Source organism: Scardinius erythrophthalmus (assembly GCF_964197995.2).
Source record: "Scardinius erythrophthalmus genome assembly, chromosome: 18".
Taxonomy (NCBI): Eukaryota; Metazoa; Chordata; class Actinopteri; order Cypriniformes; family Leuciscidae; genus Scardinius; species Scardinius erythrophthalmus.
In genome coordinates this window covers 38,612,351-38,632,261 of record NC_138238.1, presented here as the reverse complement: position 1 = coordinate 38,632,261, position 19,911 = coordinate 38,612,351, and the positions used below count along the sequence as shown (strand labels likewise).

Sequence of the window (19,911 nt, the reverse complement as noted above, 5' to 3'; positions counted from 1 at the left end):
GAAAGATATTTTTGCAGTGTTTTGTCAGCAGAACAAGAACACAGCCTCGCTTTCATACCTGTTAAAAATCAAAGACGGCACTACCGTGAATAAGCATCCAACGCTGCTTCAACTCTGAACACCTTCTGACCAATGCATTTCCATGACTTTCCCAGTTGTTGGTGAATATACCGGGACTAATAAGGACTTTCATAGAGACGGCACTCTCAAAAGAATCCCCTGATATACTCCTGAGCTGCTTCAGGTGTGTTTAACCAGGGCTGGATGTAGTTTGAACAGGTTTGGAGATAAGGAAAGCAGATTCTTTGGAGTTTAACTTTATATTACCAGTTGGTTAAATCTCAGTATATTAAAGGGTTAGTTCAACCAAAAATGAAAATCATGATCATCCCATAATTTACTCACTCTCAAGCCATATGACTTTCTTCTTTCATCTAAACACAATCTATACACAAAGAGTTATATTAACAAATATCCTGGCTCTTCCCAGCTTTATAATGGGAGTGAATAATACCCGAGATTTTGAAGCCCAAAAGAAGCGATTGTACATACTATAGTATAAACTATAATCACTGGCTGTACGCAAATCTAGTTCTAGTTCTAAATCTAAATCTAGTAATCTAGAAGCCAGTGATTATAGTTTATAAAGTTATAAATATGGATACTTTTCTTTCAAAAATGCATGTCTTCGCTTCAGAAGGCCTTTATTAACCCCTGGAGTGTCGATTACTGTTATGATGGATGGATGCACTTTTTTGGGCTTTAAAATCTCTCCTGTTCACTCCCATTATAAAGCTTGTAAGAGCCAGGATATTTTTTAATATAACTCCGATTGTGTTTCTGGATGAAAAATGAAAGTCACACCGAGGATGGCTTGAGGGCGAGTAAATGATGGGATAATTTTCATTTTTGGGTGAACTATCCCTTTAAGACAACGGTTTTGTAAGACAAGTTCTGTTATGTTTAAATATAGCCTACAAACGAGGCATAAAATGCACTATTTGAATACAGTTACAGAACACTAAGTGCTTCTGACTCTTTAAAATCTTTAAATATATGTATTGCAATTGAAATATACAGCGCAAATAGATAATGTGCACTAAAATGAAGACCTAAAAGTTTGTTTTGGATGTTGTCTTTCCACTAGTCTGAACGAAAACCTCAAAATAGACTTCAAAACTGACCAGTGCATGTAAAAAATAAACAGGTTTTGATTGTAGTGTCTCTCACTGAATGTTCAAAACACATTAGACTTGGGATAAATATGTGTATGTCTTTGCGTTGACTCACACAGACCAGCGAACAGCTGATGTTCCCTCAGACACTTTAGGTGTTAAATCACACTGTTTATTTACATTCCGCGCGCATGTATTTGACCACAATCGCCTCTCTCTGATTTAGAAGTGACTTTTAAAGCTCCTCAAGTGGCCTAGTTTGACCCGTGCTGTCAGATATCCCTCCGCCCGAGAACCTCACCTCTTCTGCGCTCTTCCTCAGCGCTTTCTCTCGCTCGTACTGGGTCATGAGCTGCTCGTTGTCCTCCTTCAGGAGCTCCAGGTCCACCTCGTGCTCCTGGTTCACCGCGAACACCGAGTCCAGGTTCTCTAGAACCGCCACGACCAGCGGCATAAGTTCCTTCACCACGTCCTCGTCGTATCTCCCGATCATCCGCTCGAACTCGCGGTAAATGGAGCTCGCCAAGCCGGACACCCGCTCGGACATCATCGCAGAAGTGCCCGGGTCCTCCTGGTAAAGCACACCGTCCTCCAACTCCATCTTTACTTCGCTTTTACCTCGTTTTACTTTACTTTAAGACGCTAGCAGCAGCAACAGCCAGCTCGCGCGCTAACCGTTGAGATCTCGGTTTACTAGTGTTGGACTACATTTACGAGTAACTTTTTTTTGGAAGCCACTTTAACATTAAGAGAAAATAAAACCTCTCCGTTGTCAAGTTAACTCGTCTCGGTCCGCGGGGACAGTTATTTGACCGGGATAACCTGCACTAAACGGCAGTCGTTAAGTACTAGAGTCCCGACCTGACCGTCACATGATGACGTCACGCTCCGCTGGAGAAGGGGGAGGAGCCAGGGCGTTTGTTGACACCCTTCAAACTTTTGCGTTTTCGGATTGTTTGTTTATTTAGTTTGACTCTAGCAATTGGCATTTAAATATTTGCATAAAAACATCGCAATTAAATAGCTTGTTGATTGAAAATGACATTTTATTTTATTATCTGAACCGTGTCAAGAGGGAATCAACAAGTGACCACGGTTTCTGTAATCTATTTTCACAAACTATATATAACTATATTATATTCACACACACCACATACTGTATATATACAGTATATACACACACACACACATATATATATATGAAGAGTTCAGATGCAAAAGCCTCTTAAGTGCCATCTGAAATTTTCTTCTAGAATGATCATTTTTATCAAGTTCGTATATTTAAGTTCAATAATTTCACTTAAATGGCAATGCAAATTACCTATTAATTGTCATTTAAGTGAAATTACTGATCTTAAATATACGAGCTTGATAAAAATGATCATTCTAGAAGAAAATTTCAGATGGCATTTAGAGGCTTTTGCATCTGAACTCTTCATATATATACAAACATTTATACATGCACATACAAATATACACACAGACACACTATATATATATATATATACATACACGTACACTCACGCACATATATATATACACCTACACACACGTATATGTACACACACACATATATATATTATAGCAACTGTGGTCACTTTTTTTCACAAGAACCACTAATAATAATAATAATAATAAACATGCACTTTTCAATCTCACTTTTTCCAAAATGGACCAAACCAAAGTTTCCTCAACATTTTTTATTACTGAAAAAAGCACGATACCCTGAAAGGCTGCTGTGGAGTAACTGACCAGACGCTGAAGCCGAGGAAATGTTTTCATGCGCTTGGTGCCATGCATCAGAGTCTCATACGGCGGATGCGTTTCGCTGATCTACAATCAGTGCAAAACACTCTTTTTGGCAAATGATCACACAACTCCCATGTGACACAGACACATCACAAAACATAACGGCACCATTACACTCAATACTGATCTTCTGAATCGCTCATCTTTGCACAACCACTGAAATGAGAGGAACTGTCACGTTTGAACACACAGCAGTGTAAATAATGCGATGACGGAGGGAATACACAGCGGCTGATGAAGCAGACGCACCACTGGGGTCAGAAGGCAGAAATAAATACGCTTGTTGAATGTCTGTACTGAGATCAGTTAGCGCTCAGATGACGTTGAGGTGGCTGTTGCTCGTGGAGGACGGGCAGAGAGCGGACGGCTGATCTCGGGTCAGGCTCCTCAGGGCCCGCAGAACCACGTCAGGCATGTGATCCACCATCATCCTCGGGCTGATCAGAACATTCCGGAACGACGTCTCGCTCGACCACTCCGCACGGTATCTCACCTGAGAGAAGCAGTGTCTGTGAAGAGGAGAATTCAACTGGGATTAAATGTGACAGACATAATCCATTTAATTGGTTTTTATTATATATTTTAATTACTTTTTTGTATTTTTTAAATATTTTTTAATAGTTAAATACTGTTTTCTATTTTTTGTTTATTATATATTTAAATACCATTTAATTAAATACATTTTTTTATTATATATTGTATTCAATTATTTCAATTATTAATTTTAATATTTTAAACACTCTTTAATGAAATATTTTTATTATATATTGCATTTCATTATTATTATTATATTATTTTAAATAAACGTTTTACTTTTTTTATTACACATTTCATATAAGTTTTTTATTATTAGTGTTTTAATCATTATCATATCATTATCAAATAATTAAATATCCTTTTTTATCATTTTAATTATTTATTATTTTTATTATTATATTTACAAAAACTAATTAAATAGCCATTTTAATATTTTTTTTATATTGTATTTCATTATTTGTATTATTACTATTGTTATTTTTCAAATACTCTTTAATTAATGTTTATTATTTTAATTATATTTTTAAATACTAAGGATCATGTGACACTGAAGACTGGAGTAATGATGCTGAACATTCAGCTTTGATCACAGGAATAAATTACACTTTACTGTATATTCACATAGAAAACAGATGTTTTACATTCTAATAATATTGTACAATTTGTACTGTACGTTTGATTTAAATGCATTAAATGCAGCCTTGGTGAGCAGAAGAGACTCTTTCAAGCACATGATAACAGAGTCTGAATCTCAGTGTTTGTCTGTGAGTGTTCCCGGCTCTGACCTGCGTGTGGGCCCGTCCTCGGTGATGTACATGACCCGGCCCGGCAGGTACAGGGGCAGGTGTGTGTGGTGGGAGGGCGAGTCGTCAGACGACAGGCTCTGATAGGTTGACGAGCGTCGCACCAACAGACTCTCCTCGCCTAGCAACGGATGGTTAAGCTCCTCCTCTCTTCGGTTCTCCATCTCCGTGGGGAAATCATCCGGAGTTCCTCCAAACACCTCGTACCAGCAGCCGTGCATTAATATCTTATACTGAGAGAGAGAGAGAGTGTGTGTGTGTGAGTGAGAGAGAGGGGGAGAGAGAAAGGGAGAGAGAGAGAGAGAGAGAGAGAGAGAGAGTGAGAGAGAGACAGAGAGAGAGTGTGTGTGAGAGTGAGAGAGAGAGAGACAGAGAGAGAGAGAGAGAGAGAGAGAGAGTGTGTGAGTGAGAGAGAGACAGAGAGAGAGAGAGAGAGAGAGTGTGTGAGTGAGAGAGAGACAGAGAGAGAGTGTGTGTGAGAGTGAGAGAGAGAGAGACAGAGAGAGAGAGTGAGTGTGAGTGAGAGAGAAAGAGTGTGTGAGTGAGAGAGAGAGACGGAGAGAGTGTGTGTGTGTGTGAGAGAGAGAGAGAGAGAGAGAGAGAAAGAAAGAAAGAGAAATTAGATAGTAAAAGCAGGCTTAACCCTCATCCTTCCCTCAGGGTCATTAAAAAAAAAAAAAAAAAACATGTTTTTGTCGCACTTGAACCACGAATACACACAAAAAATTGTATGGATTTGAGGAGTTTTGTGGTTGAAATTTAAAAAAGTAACAAATCCTTCCGTCGCGGATCAATTTGACTCCCATAGGAATGAATGGAGTGCGAGGAATGCTTCAGGACACATACAAACACCTAAAAATGGTAAAACTTTAACAAAAATGATGTAGATGATATATAGAGCTATAAGGCCATCTAGAGTCATGAAATATTATGTTATATATATTTTTCTTCCACAAGAGGTCGGCAAAGACACACAATGTAAGATATTCTGAGCTGAATTAAAAGGTTTCGGCATGAAATTGCGAGTTATTTTGAATTTAAGTTAAAAAAATGTGAGGAATGTGCTTATATTACTATTCATTTATTGATTAAATATAGTAATTTAAAGGTAAATAAAATAAAATATAACAAATCTGCATAACATTTTTGAAAAAACTATTATGAAAACGAAATAAAATAAGCTTTCTTGACTAGAAAAAAATATTAAGTGCAATTTTAGGGCTTCGGTCGTTTGGATGTCTTGGAGAATAATCTTACCTTTGGTTTGCTGCAGTTGGACACCACTTTTAATAATCTCCTCTTCAGGTCTTCCATGTTTGGAATACTCAATCTACAGGAGCCAGATCCAGTTTGAGGAAGTGTTATGAAGCGTACAGTACAAGCAGAAGTCAGAAGATAGCTGGACACTTCTCTAATACACTCACAGTTTCAGATATACAGACGCTGTGGCGATATAAATAAACCTCACCTGGGCACGAGATCTTTTCCCAGCACCACCGACACCACGAACTGCTTAGAGTAATCGGCCAGCGCTTTACTGACGAGAGACATTCAACAAGTTTAACGTCTGATAACAGCGATAAGAGTGTCATGATTCTTTACAAATGTACTCTTGACTGCCAAAGTTAGATACAGTACAGGTCAAAAGGTTTGAATAATTAAGAAATTGATCAAAAGACACATTTATAATGTTACAAAGGTCTTTATTTTAAATAAATGTGAATGATTTCTGAAAGATCACGTGACACTAAAATTCAGCTTTGATCACAGGGAATAAATTACATCTTAAAATGCATTACAATAGAAAACAGTTATTTTAATTTGTACTTAAGTTTCACATTATTACTGTTTTTACTGTACTTTTGAACAAATAAATGCAGCCTTGTTAATAAACTTTTACAGAATAAACATCTTAATTATTACATATTCCTTCCAATTATTCCTATTACATGTTTCATTTATATATATATATATATATATATATATATATATATATATATATATATATATATATATATATATATATATATATATTTATATATATTTATTTATTTATTATAAACAAATTAGTTAGATGCGACTAATCATGATTAATTGATTTGACAGCTCTAATATATATATATATATATATATATGCAACTTTATATATATTATACTAAATTATTTTTATTATTACTATAATTATTAATTTTTATTTTTGAAATACCATTTAATTAAATACTCTTTTCTACTTTTTTATTATAAATTATTTAATTTTTATTATGTTTTAAAATACTCTTAATGAAATGTTCTTAACTTTTGTTTGTATTATATATTGCATTTCATTATTATTATCTTTTTTATTTTTTAAATACGTCTTTTTAACATATTTAGTTTCCATCAGTGCTTTATGAGGTCACAGGGCGTTTGTACAGCATGTCTGCTATTTTATAGAGATTTTTTCAAGCTAGTCTCATTCTATACATTTTATAATGTACATTTTCCATACATACATACGTATGACATGAGTATGGTATTTCTGAACATGATCTGTGTGTAAATCTTCTGCTGGTGTTGGGGTGGTGTGTGTGTGTGTGTGTGTGTGTGTGTGTGTGTGTGTGTGTGTGACAGTACCTCATCAGGCCCCCTGGTGGAGAGAAGGTGAAGCACTCCAGCGTGGGGGGTGTGTGTGTGTGTGTGTGTGTTTGTGTGTGTGTGTGACAGTACCTCATCAGGCCCCCTGGTGGAGAGAAGGCGAAGCACTCCAGCGTGGGGTGTGTGTGTGTGTGTGTGTGTGTGTGTGTGTGTGTGTGTGTGTCAGTACCTCATCAGGCCCCCTGGTGGAGAGAAGGCGAAGCACTCCAGCGTGGGGTGTGTGTGTGTGTGTGTGTGTGTGTGTGTGTGTGTGTGTGTGTCAGTACCTCATCAGGCCCCCTGGTGGAGAGAAGGCGAAGCACTCCAGCGTGGGGTGTGTGTGTGTGTGTGTGTGTGTGTGTGTGTGTGTCAGTACCTCATCAGGCCCCCTGGTGGAGAGAAGGCGAAGCACTCCAGCGTGGGGTGTGTGTGTGTGTGTGTGTGTGTGTGTGTGTGTCAGTACCTCATCAGGCCCCCTGGTGGAGAGAAGGCGAAGCACTCCAGCGTGGGGTGTGTGTGTGTGTGTGTGTGTGTGTGTGTGTGTGTGTGTGTGTGTGTGTGTGTGTGTGTGTCAGTACCTCATCAGGCCCCCTGGTGGAGAGAAGGCGAAGCACTCCAGCGTGGGGTGTGTGTGTGTGTGTGTGTGTGTGTGTGTGTGTCAGTACCTCATCAGGCCCCCTGGTGGAGAGAAGGCGAAGCACTCCAGCGTGGGGTGTGTGTTGTGCAGAAGCACAGCTAGCAGAGACGCCGTTCCTGCACCCAGACTGTGACCTGTGATGACCAGCTTATACTCCTGCAAACACACACACACACACACTCACAGCGAGTCCACCGCCACAGGAGAATAATGCTCAGTTAAAGCTCTTACCGGTGCAATGTTGAAGGCCTGGCTCAGAATGCCGTCGTTGACCAGTCTCTTGTAGATGTAATGCGCTGCTTGAGAAATGCCCTGTGATTCAGACACAGAAGCTCAGGTTAACGTCTGATACGGCTCTGATGGACTTGAGAAATGCGATAAACATAAGTCACCTTGTGAGCATAGCAGGTTCCCGACACGCCTTCGACACAAATATTCTCACACTCCGCGGAGAGATCCGTCAACACGTCCTGCAAACACACACCAGCGCACAACCTCAAGAACAATATATTCATGATTCTGAAGCTGAAAATACAGAATTATTTTAGCCGAATATGCTTGATCTGTCACTGACTAGATATATTTAAAATAATGTAGGCCACTTTTTACTGGTAACATCAGACATCTGGCATTATCAGGACACACAAATATTCCCACATTGCATTATTATACATTATATTCAACGTTATATACAGCAGTTTAATGTAGTACTGACACTAAAACTCTGAAAACTTGAATTTTTTCCTCACAAAGAAATGTTATTTTTGGTGAACTATACGATACATATTATCACTATCCACGATACATATTGTTGCATCTTTGTATTGCGATATATTATGGCACGAGATATTGTGACGCCTCTAGAGCAGACCAATCGGTGTATGACACAAGTAAAGTGATAAAAATATGACAAAAACTCATACAGGGGCATTTTTGCCCCGATATGAATTTTAGGGATAATTTTATCTGCATTCTATAGGTATAATTTTAAAGGGGTGGTATAATGCCCTTTTCACAAGATGTAAAATAAGTCTCTGATGTCCCCAGAGTGTGTGTGTGAAGTTTCAGCTCAAAATACCCCACAGATATTGTTATATCGCATGTTAAAATTGTCACTTTTTGAGGGTGAGCAAAAACACACCGTTTTGTGTGTGTTCCTTTAAATGCAAATGAGCTGCTGCTCCCGGCACAGGGGGCGGAGCTACAACAGCTTGTGAAAATTTTGAAAACTTTTAGCCTTTTATGTTCAAACCGGAGTCAGACAAAGATGGAGAGACTCAAGAAGAAGTGACAACATGTAGAAGCAACCGGACATTTCTGAATGGTTAGTTGATGAATTTATGAAGCTGATGTGTAGTTATCTTCTAGTCATTGATTAGCATATTCTGTCATGATAATCTATAAATCGTGTTCAGGGGGCGGGGTTTATGTAAATTCTAGGGTTGGTGATGTCACTAACCCGGGAGGAATGTGGTGTAGTCTCTACCAGCCGTTTGTTGTAGTCCTTAAAAAGCGATTTCTGTAAAAGCAAATATCTCCCTTTGCTCTGAACTTTGAGCGTTGTAACTTTGCAGATGTTGTTTATGCTCAAACAGCAACATTACACACTAACTAAAGTTAGAAAAGTCAAATCATATTCAACCACCCCTTTACTCTAGTTATTTTTTCATAACTAATCAATTAGATTAACGTGTTAAATCGAAAGCCCTACATATGAAAAGTCTCTTCAGGAATGACTGGCAGACCTCACGAGTGTCATTTGTTTATGGATATATAACACCTGCAGATTTGGGTACGAGTGAAGGATGGTTTGTCAAACATGTTTGCTTTCTTTCCTCAGAGAATCCTGATGATTATCAGTGTATAACCGATGATTCTCACCTTAAGCGACAGCGTTCCCCTCACAGCGACAAGGACCGCCTCCCGCTTATGATCCAACGCCACGAAGAACGGGATCTCGTAGATCTACGGAATAAAAACACATTGCTGTAGGCAAACACATTCTGAATCGCACTGCATGTTTTTGCATGGTATAGCGGAGGATCTTTCCGAATTTTAGATAAGACCCGCCCTCTCCACTTTTTGAAAAGTTTGATTGATTCACCAGAATGATTGACAATTAGGAGGACCAATAGTATAGGTGATCCACCCGGAAGTAAAAAATCCTCCGCTATACCTTTAAATTTAATGTGTGTGCATTGTTTAAGTTGGCTTTCAGTTCAATAAAATAACATAAAAAACTACATTTTGATTTTTATTCGACTAAGGTGGGCATGCTGTGATCTGTCCTGTATTACTGACAGATTCCGGGAGTGGGAGTGACTGGGAGTCATTCTTCTGGGATTGGGATGGGCGAGGTTAGAGAAGGTGTGGGACCCTGAGACGTCACCTGGTTATGAAAGCTGATGTGGATGAAGTCTCGGTACTGGAGGCCTGTGCTCTGCAGGATAGAGGAGAAGTGGCAGCCGAGACTGTCTCCTCCGACAAGATCGTACTCCGCCTGACGACTCCGACAGCTGAAACAGAGATCCATCACTGCACTTCTGCATTTAAAGGGTGAGTTCACTCAAAAATGAAGATTAGCCCATTATTTACTCACACTCAAGCCATCATAGGTGTGTGTGACATTCTTCTTTCAGACGAATACAATCAGAGTTATGATCAATCGGATAGATGGACTTTTATCATGGATAGATGCACTTTTATGATGGACAGATGCACTTTTATGATGGATAGATGCACTTTTATGATGGACAGATGCACTTTTATGATGGACAGATGCTCTTTTATGACGGATAGATGCACTTTTATGATGGACAGATGCACTTTTATGATGGACAGATGCACTTTTATGATGGATAGATGCACTTTTATGATGGACAGATGCACTTTTATGATGGACAGATGCTCTTTTATGACGGATAGATGCACTTTTATGATGGACAGATGCACTTTTATGATGGACAGATGCACTTTTATGACGGACAGATGCTCTTTTATGACGGATAGATGCACTTTTATGACGGATAGATGCACTTTTATGACGGATAGATGCACTTTTATGACGGACAGATGCACTTTTATGACGGACAGATGCACTTTTATGACGGACAGATGCACTTTTATGATGGACAGATGCACTTTTATGATGGACAGATGCACTTTTATGATGGACAGATGCACTTTTATGATGGACAGATGCACTTTTATGATGGACAGATGCACTTTTATCATGGACAGATGCACTTTTATCATGGACAGATGCACTTTTATCATGGACAGATGCACTTTTATGATGGACAGATGCACTTTTATGATGGACAGATGCACTTTTATGATGGACAGATGCACTTTTATGATGGACAGATGCACTTTTATCATGGACAGATGCACTTTTATGATGGACAGATGCACTTTTATGATGGACAGATGCACTTTTATGATGGACAGATGCACTTTTATCATGGACAGATGCACTTTTATCATGGACAGATGCACTTTTATGATGGACAGATGCACTTTTATGATGGATAGATGCACTTTTATCATGGACAGATGCACTTTTATGATGGACAGATGCACTTTTATGATGGACAGATGCACTTTTATGATGGACAGATGCACTTTTATGATGGATAGATGCACTTTTATGATGGACAGATGGACTTTTATGATGGATAGATGCACTTTTATGATGGACAGATGCACTTTTATGATGGACAGATGCACTTTTATGATGGACAGATGCACTTTTATGACGGACAGATGCACTTTTATGACGGACAGATGCACTTTTATGACGGACAGATGCACTTTTATGACGGACAGATGCACTTTTATGATGGACAGATGCACTTTTATCATGGACAGATGCACTTTTATCATGGACAGATGCACTTTTATCATGGACAGATGCACTTTTATGATGGACAGATGCACTTTTATGATGGATAGATGCACTTTTATGATGGACAGATGCACTTTTATGATGGACAGATGCACTTTTATCATGGACAGATGCACTTTTATCATGGACAGATGCACTTTTATGATGGACAGATGCACTTTTATGATGGATAGATGCACTTTTATGATGGACAGATGCACTTTTATGGACTTCAAAACAGAAACAGCCATTCACTGCCATTATAAAGCTTGGAAGAGCCAGGATATTTTTTAATATAACTCAGATTGTATTCGTCTGAAAGAAGGATGTCATATACACCTAGGATGGCTTGAGCGTGAATAAATCATGGGCTAATTTTCATTTTTGGGTGAACTACACCTTTGATACTGTTAGCGAACTTTAGCAAACTTTATACCCACCAATCTCCACTGAGTTTGCAGAGCCCCGTGAGTGGGTTTGAGTAGACGTACAGCGGCCATCCATACGCGGCTGCTGCAAACTGCATATAGTGAGTGGCTTTCTCCAGCTCAATCTCCAGATCCTCCCTCTGGGAAAACACACCAGAAGAGGCGGATCACTGCATGCACTGAGTATACTTCACATGCAGTAAAGGAGTAGTTCACTTCAGAATTAAATGTCCTGATAGTTTACTCTCCTCCACGTCATCCAAGATGTTCATGTCTTTCTTTCTTCAGTCGAAAAGAAATGAAGGTTTTTGAGGAAATGTGAGTTTCAGTGCAGCTTCAAAGTCTCGACACGATCCAGCCGAGGAATAAGAGTCTTATCTAGACAAACCAGCGGACATTTTAGAACAAAATAAACATTTATACACTTTTAAACCACAAATGCTCATTTTCAGTTTTCTGTCCCCGACTTCACGCATTATGTAATCCATTGAAAAGTCACGTGTGTTCCGGTTCAAACCTGTAGGGTAGGGCGAAAAACTCAAATCTCATTTTCTCTTCCAACTTCAAAATCATCCGACATCATTGTTTTAACTTTTATTTTTTTTGTGAATGGCGTTTGACTTCGGCTTTGCACGTTCGATTTGTAAACACAGGGTCTGTACTTCCTCCTACCTTCCATCGTGATCACGTAATGTGTGTCGCATCACAGCTAGTGCAAGACGAGCATTTGTGGTTTAAAAGTGTATAATGTTTATTTAGTTATAAAATGTCCGCTGGTTTGTCTAGATGAGACTCTTATTCCTCGGCTGGATCGTGTCGAGACTTTGAAGCTGCACTGAAACTCACATCTGGACCTTCGACCCGTTGGACCCCATTGAAGACACTATATGGAGAAACATCCTGGAGTGTTTTCCTCAAAAACCTTCATTTCTTTTCAACCAAAGAAAGACATGAACATCTTGGATGACGTGGGGAGAGTAAATTATCAGGACATTTTTATTCTGGAGTGAACTTCTCCTTTAACCATTGCAATCTCCCTGTAAAGCCTGGCATATTAAATAATAATCAGAAAAATGTAAGTTGCATATCAATTATGATAGAGTGGGCTTTATAGGGTTGATTCCAGTGATAAGCTCCGACTCACTATCGGGGAGGACGGGCTGTGGGTCAGGACCTCGTCAGGGTCTCTGCTCCGCTCCATCTTGTCCTGCTCCTGATGAAGAAGAGCCAGACCAGCGGCGATATCACTGGGAACCAGGTCTGTGTCCTGGAAACAGACAGAGTCAGGTTAGCTTCACTCAAACCTCATTATATCGGTATCGTTATATATATATATTTTTTTTTTTTTATCGCTATTGGCTGATATTGTATATTAACTTTGCATGCTAATTTCCTCTTTCCTATGTTTACAAATAGATTACCTTTGTCTTCTAACGCTCACTTAATCTTTAAAAAAAGCTAAATCTAAATAGTTAAATTTTTCATATTGCACATTATGTTGCAATGCCTAAATTCACTTTTAACATTTAAAGAAACTGTTTTTTTTTTATTTTTATTTTTTTTATTTAGACAATATATTTTAATATCAGCCATGTATTGATTATCAGCCTGTATCACATAATTATAATAATTAACAACTTGACAGTCAGAATTTTAGGTAACACTTTACAATAAGGTCTCATTAGTTGTTAATGTATTAGCAAACATTCATTCATTAACAATGAGCAATACATTTGTTACAGCATTTATCAATCCTTGTTAAAGTTAGCAAATAAGAATACAGTTCTTCGCTAGTTCATGTCCATTGAATAATATTAACAAAGACAAGTTTTGATTTTAATAATGTATTAGTTAATGTTAAATGAACATTAACTAAGATTAATAAATGCTTGTTTTATAGCAAGTTCATGTTAACTAATGTTAACAAATGGAACAATCATGAATTTTATATATGTTTTGGTGTATCGCAATAATATCGTATCATGAGTTCAGTATCGTGATATGTCTCGAATCATGACATGAGGGTATCGTTACACCGCTAGTGAACAGAGTGATTTTCCAGTGAAATAAAGTGGTACAAACAAACTGTGAGTCTAGTCTCTGACCAGGAAGAATCCTCCGACGAGCTGTGCGATGCTGGAGAAAGCGGCGCGATGGTTGTCGTCCTGAGGCAGACAGAAGCAGAGGAGACGCAGACGGCTCTCCCACACGCGCGAGGCCAGTGTGTGTGCGGTGTAGAAGAGCTGAGACGACTCGCTGCTCTCCAGATCCAGACCCCGCACGGCCGACTGAGCGTCCAGAGAGACGCCCGAGCGCTGGCTGCCCAGAGGGTCAAACACGACCAGCACTCCCACAGCCATGGAGAGAAGGATGATCCAGCTGAGGACAGCAGCAGAGACAGTGAAGCGCGGGTACATTAAAGAGGAAATATTACACATTTTCAGCACTGAACCATGTCAGTCTTTGTATTAAAGAGGTGTTTGGGCTCTACTAGAATAGGTATTCTCCTCATATTCTCCATTGTTGCGGCTCCTCTCCTCCCAGTCTGTCAGTAACGCTCTGTCTCTATGAAGCCCCTCCTTCTGAAAAGCACACTGTGCTCTGATTGGTCGGCTGGAGCAGTGTGTTGTGATTGGTCAAGCGCTTCGAGTGTGTTTGGGAAATGTCCCGCCCCTTAACCACCAGTTTAACACACTACTAACTCAAACAGGCCCCGCCCCTTTATTCTGCGTATGAATTATTTAAATAAGGAATATTGTGATAAGAAACCTCAAAACTACAATGGAGGCGTTTCTTATTTTATGAACATTTTGGAGCTTCAGATTTTGATCATACTTTACGAAACCAAGATAACATTGTTGGTGTTTTAAGATTATCCCCTTTAAACATAACAGAATATATGAAAAAAAAAAAAAAGACATTAACTTGTTCTTGTAGAGTTCATTCTAAAAGGATGATGATGACATTATGAGTTATTTTGATCTAAATTACAGATACAAAATATGATTGTAAGTAACACACAACTTTGAAGTCTATTAAATAATACACCATATCAAATGTAATCTAAAACTATTGTGTCCTAATCTTTAGCTTTAATCAAAACTAGCATATATGCTAACGAGGCAAGAACGAGTTGGAAACACGATTCAAGTCATTTTGTAAACATACAACACTATTCAAAGGCTTTAAAATTACAGTACAATTTTTTACAAATTTTTACAAACTAAATTATCTGTTTTCTATGTGAATATATAGTAAAGTGTAATTTATTCCTGTGATCAAATCTGAATTTTCAGCATCATTACTCCAGTCTTCAGTGTCACATGATCCTTCAGAAATCACTCTAATATGATGATCTGATGCTCAAGACACATTTATGATTATTATCAGTGTTGAAAACAGTCATACTGATTCATATTTTTGTGGAAACCGTGATATATTTTATTTTTCAGGATTCTTTGATGAATAGAAAGCTCAAAAGAAAATCATTTATTTTATTATAACAATATTTTTGTTACATTATAAATGCCTTTACTGTCACTTATGATCATTTTTAATGAATCCTGGCTGGATGAAAGCATGCATGTACATTTTTTGAAAAGGAATATTGTTAAATATTTTTTGCTGACCTGGAAACCACAGCTCCGATCACGGCCCCGACCTCTTCCGGCTTGCATCCCGTGCTGTTATCCGACACCCAGACGGCCCCCAGAACGGCCCACACGAGCTCAGGAAGGTACAGAACCGCACGCAGATACACCAGGACCGGCATCGAGCGCCGAGGACCCGGGTTCATTATGGTTCCTAAGACCAATCACAGCAGAATTACATTGCATCATTACACATTATGAAGAAATAGCATCATGCATTACACATATGTGACCCTGGACCACAAAACCAGTCACATGGGTCCATTTTTATAAATTGAGATGTATATATCACATGCAAACTGAATAAATAAGCTTTCCATTGATGTATGGTTTGTTTGGATATGACAATATTTGAAAATCTGGAATCTGAGGGTGCAAAAAAATCAAAACATTGAGAAAATCTCCTTTAAAATTGTTCATTTATGTTGGCGATTGTGCTGCATTCACTCACACAAATACATGTTTTATATATTTACAGTAGGAAATTTACTAAATATCTTCATGGAACATGATCTTTACTGAATATCCTAATGATTTCTGGCATAAAAGAAAAATGTATAATTTTGACCCATAACATGTATAGTTGGCTATTGCCACAGATACACCCGTGCGACTCGAGACTGGTTCTGTGGTCCAGGGTCACATGTGAAGAAATAACATCATGCATCGGGTCCGGGAAAGACACGTACCTTGAGCACTGACGTAAACAACTGCACATAATGTGAAGATGATGGCAGCCAAAAGCACAAGAAGAACTACAAGGTAATTATGCAAATACGCTCCGCCTTGACAGTCAAACCGTCCCTTATGGTTAATGTACACAACTAAGGTCACGACCCACCTAAGAGACAAGAGAGCTTTCAGAAACCAAAGATACTGCCTTATTTTAGCACAGTATTGCCATGGAACACTGGATAATTAATATGGTAATGCCATGTTTATGAGCGTGCAGTGATGAATATCTTGGTGACTTCGCTGTTAAAGAGTTTTTTGTACAATGGTATTTGCTTTTAAAAGCCATCCCAGCAAACTTTGGCTAACGTTACGGTTGAACAGACATTATACTAGTAACGTTAATAGTTAGTAATTACGGCTAGGGGGAAAAAAATTGATTTTTCGATTTATCGTTTTTTAAAATGTCAATATCGATTCTCAAAAGCCACGAGTCAATCCTTTTTCCATATTTCCATAAGCATTGAATATAATAACTGATCAATGTTAATCTTATTACTAGTCTTCTTCACATCTTCTTGCGCTTGAACGGACACATAATTCTCTAAACGCCGGGTCTCGGCCGGTGTCCTGGTGAACAGTAGAGAAAGACAGCGCATGTGTATCAGTGTATTGGATCCGTGTTTTCCGTGTCTTAAAGTGACAGTAACCTAATAAACCTGTCGCTGTCTGTGTCATTAATGATAATCAAACAACAAAAGACAAAGAAATAAAAACACTCTTCTCTTGACTGCCTAACTTTTGCAACTTTAATAAGGAATACTCCATATTTAATTTATACAGATTATGCAGTTATCTCACATGATTACTTTATTCAATTTCTGTACCTAAAGTCTGCTGTTGGACCTACCTGATTTTTTATGTATATGTTTGTTTAATTTTATTTATTTATTTGTCGGCTAATTTGATTATTTGTTCTTTTTTATTAATGACTTTGATCATCTTTGAAATGTATATTTGATCGTAGTTTTGGCTGTGTTATCAAAACTGGAATCCAGCACTGCAAAATTTCACTAGTATCTAAAATGTTGGTGTCATAACATTAATTACAATACAAGTGATGGTTAAAAAAAACTATTTTATTTATTTATTTATTTATTTCTGTGGTGGGACCAGTGAAAATTATTCATTGAATCGAATCGAATCGGGACATCTGAATCGGTACCAAGCCCTATTAGTAATGTTAAGTTATCTGATATTGTTCTCAAAACATTCAGAAAACGTTATACCTGAATGATTTCTGAATGTTACAAAAAAAAGCCTCATGTTTGAATAACTTAGTTATATTAAATTTTATCATTTTGCAGACATCAAGGGAACTTTACTTTTGAAAACGTCAGCACAAAAATAGTATTTATACACCGTTCATGAAACGTTTTATTTAAAACAAAACATACTACTTGTTTCAGAGTGTTCAGAGAACACTCACGATTAACACCTGGACGCTTCGAACGTTCAGAAATATAATATTTGTAATGGAAACGTTGGCAACACCGATCTCAGAACGTATTTTTCCTAGCTGTTATGGTATATGAATATGGCAGTGTGTTACACAATACCCAAAATCCCAAGTGAGCTAAATCAACTGCAGTTCTTACCACACCGCTCTGATGAATAACTCGATAGCGCCAGGAAACACAAGATCATCGCTGGCGATCCGCCATCGGCGTCCAAGCACCACCATTCCGGGCATCCTGACGGTCACACCAGTCTCTCAGTCGCGATCACGAACGTATGACAGTGAACATTACAGAACCCATGACTCTGCCCGCCTGTAATCTTGATATTACAACATGGTAATAAACGACTCGTTCACTGACATCTGTCTGCAGCGGGGCGTGTTTGTTTTCCCTTTTCGGTGTCGCAGCGAAATGTGTCCGGATTCCGGAACGGAAGATGAAGTAGCTTCCGGCAGTAAAGTAGTTCCGTATTAGAAAGACTCGTCAAAAGCTAGTCGAAAATATCGATTTATTGCGTTACAATAAAGCAATGTGCTGTATAATCTGACATTTTTAATAGTTAAACAAATATTCGCCATATTTACAACAATAATATAACTTACTATCCGCTTCTGCCCCTTCAGTCAAATAGTCGGTTTTCGGTTGTAATCGGACGCTTCCGGAAAAGATACACAGTTCAATGGAGTTCAGGTTGATTCTTGAACTGATTCATTCAAACGATCCGATTCAAAAGAACAATTTGTTCACATCAATACAATGCCACAGAACAATTCGGGTTTTTTTCGTGTTGATGATGGAGTTAGCCTGAATATACGTGGCTTTATGAATCAAAACAAAATGACATTCAATTTTCAAACCAAGCAGTGTTTCCCATTAAATCTTTATTTGAGGCAGTAGCACCATCCAAAAGCTCAGTTGAAAGCAAACCCAACACCTCTGGCTTTAAAATAAAGTGGTTATTATTGTTTTTTTTTTTTTTTTTATTGTCTGCTTGGTTCTCTCCATTAAATATCTTATAGATCAGAAATAAAATGAACACCTCACCAATTTACATTTTGATATTAATAAAGTAACTGGTCAAAACTCTCTGCTGAAAAAGTGGTTCAGGATGAATGATTAATATTTGGCCTGTCCAAGTTTCAGCCGATCATTTTACACCAATCAAAAAATGACAACCCTCAAAGCAATCAAACTGTAGGAGAAAAAAAATCCTAAAAATAAACGGCATAATAATCTTTGAGAACATTTGTACGGTTTATTTTTGGTTCTTTAAGAAGCCATTTACAGTGATAAAGGCAGTGTCAATACTGTACGCTGACAGACAGTGGCGGTTCCCATGTGTTGAGCTGTTTTAAACTATAAATTAGAAATTTTCCATCTTCCAAACATTGAAATTGTGTTTTCTGAACCTAATTAGACAAGCGGTTTGGGGAACCGCTAGATTATGACTGGCCTTCTTTAACAAATGATTATTGCATGAAGAAATCCAGCAAAAACAAATATTTTTTTCCATTCAATTTTATCCTACGGAGCAACAAACACTCCTTTAATCTTCTTGAAAACATGTACATTTAATCAGATTGAAAATACTCTTACAAACAAAATCAATATTCATCATAAGAATCAGTCCCTGCCTGTTAGCATTGCCTGACGAGGCAATTTCAGCTCGTTTGTGATGCCGTCGGTCAAATCATAGCACACCTTTCATGTAGAAAACTTTCTTTTATACAGAATAATAAAAAAGGGTAAGACAAGATGCATAAAACAGGAATCCGAAAAGCCACGGTACGGCCTGGGCTTGAATCCAGAGCACCTGATGTGACCAGGAACGGATCTCATCTTTCGCACTCGCTCGTCTCACTCGTCCTCAGCGTCTCGCTCCGGTGCGAGACCCCTACGCTGGCAGACTCAGCTTCTTTCCTTTCAACACTGAAGAGAGACGGACAACAATCAGATCAGAACAAGATTTATTAAGAAGGTCCTATTATACCCTTTTACAAAGTCTTGGTCTCTACTAGAACAGGTTTTCATTCTTGAATGTTCATATTCTCCATTGTTGCGGCTCCTCTCTTCCCAGTCTGTCAGTAACGCTCTGTTTACTTCCTGTCTCTATGAAGCCCCTCCTTCTGAAAAGCACACTGTGCTCTGATTGGTCGGCTGGAGCAGTGTGTTGTGATTGGT

The 19,911-nt window shown here is 38.4% G+C and overlaps 3 protein-coding genes across 7 annotated transcripts in view; all 3 read right to left on the bottom strand.

The window, feature by feature from the left end:
* Positions 1 to 2,071, bottom strand: part of spag9b (sperm associated antigen 9b) — a 99,696-nt gene extending 97,625 nt beyond the window's left edge. For 2 of the 4 annotated variants that reach the window (XM_081392783.1, XM_081392784.1), the window contains exon 1: positions 1,477 to 2,071. In XM_081392783.1, coding sequence (XP_081248909.1) covers positions 1,477 to 1,776 — 300 coding nt within the window. In that variant the 5' untranslated portion in view covers positions 1,777 to 2,071. The remainder of the gene's footprint in view (positions 1 to 1,476) is intronic. The other 2 variants (XM_081392781.1, XM_081392782.1) reach the window with 1 other exon arrangement.
* Positions 2,072 to 2,205: 134 nt separating this feature from the next.
* daglb (diacylglycerol lipase, beta) lies at positions 2,206 to 18,212 on the bottom strand. Of its 2 annotated transcripts, XM_081393569.1 has the most exons (15): positions 17,869 to 18,212; positions 16,228 to 16,379; positions 15,518 to 15,692; positions 13,994 to 14,267; positions 13,033 to 13,155; positions 11,901 to 12,028; positions 9,964 to 10,090; positions 9,456 to 9,539; positions 7,967 to 8,044; positions 7,806 to 7,886; positions 7,603 to 7,730; positions 5,793 to 5,861; positions 5,582 to 5,654; positions 4,307 to 4,557; positions 2,206 to 3,493 (listed from the first exon to the last, which is right to left on the bottom strand). In XM_081393569.1, exons 1-15 carry the CDS (start codon positions 17,961 to 17,963, stop codon positions 3,298 to 3,300), a joined length of 2,034 nt encoding a protein of 677 aa, XP_081249695.1. In that variant the 5' UTR covers positions 17,964 to 18,212; the 3' UTR covers positions 2,206 to 3,297. The 2 variants fall into 2 exon arrangements, with proteins under 2 accessions (XP_081249695.1, XP_081249696.1); XM_081393570.1 differs by lacking the exon at positions 16,228 to 16,379 and having other exon boundaries at positions 17,869 to 18,159.
* Positions 18,213 to 18,591: 379 nt separating this feature from the next.
* kdelr2b (KDEL endoplasmic reticulum protein retention receptor 2b) overlaps positions 18,592 to 19,911 on the bottom strand; it is a 7,671-nt gene continuing 6,351 nt past the window's right edge. The window contains exon 5 of the mRNA XM_081393568.1: positions 18,592 to 19,659. Within this exon, the coding sequence (XP_081249694.1) occupies positions 19,625 to 19,659 (35 nt within the window). The 3' untranslated portion in view covers positions 18,592 to 19,624. The remainder of the gene's footprint in view (positions 19,660 to 19,911) is intronic.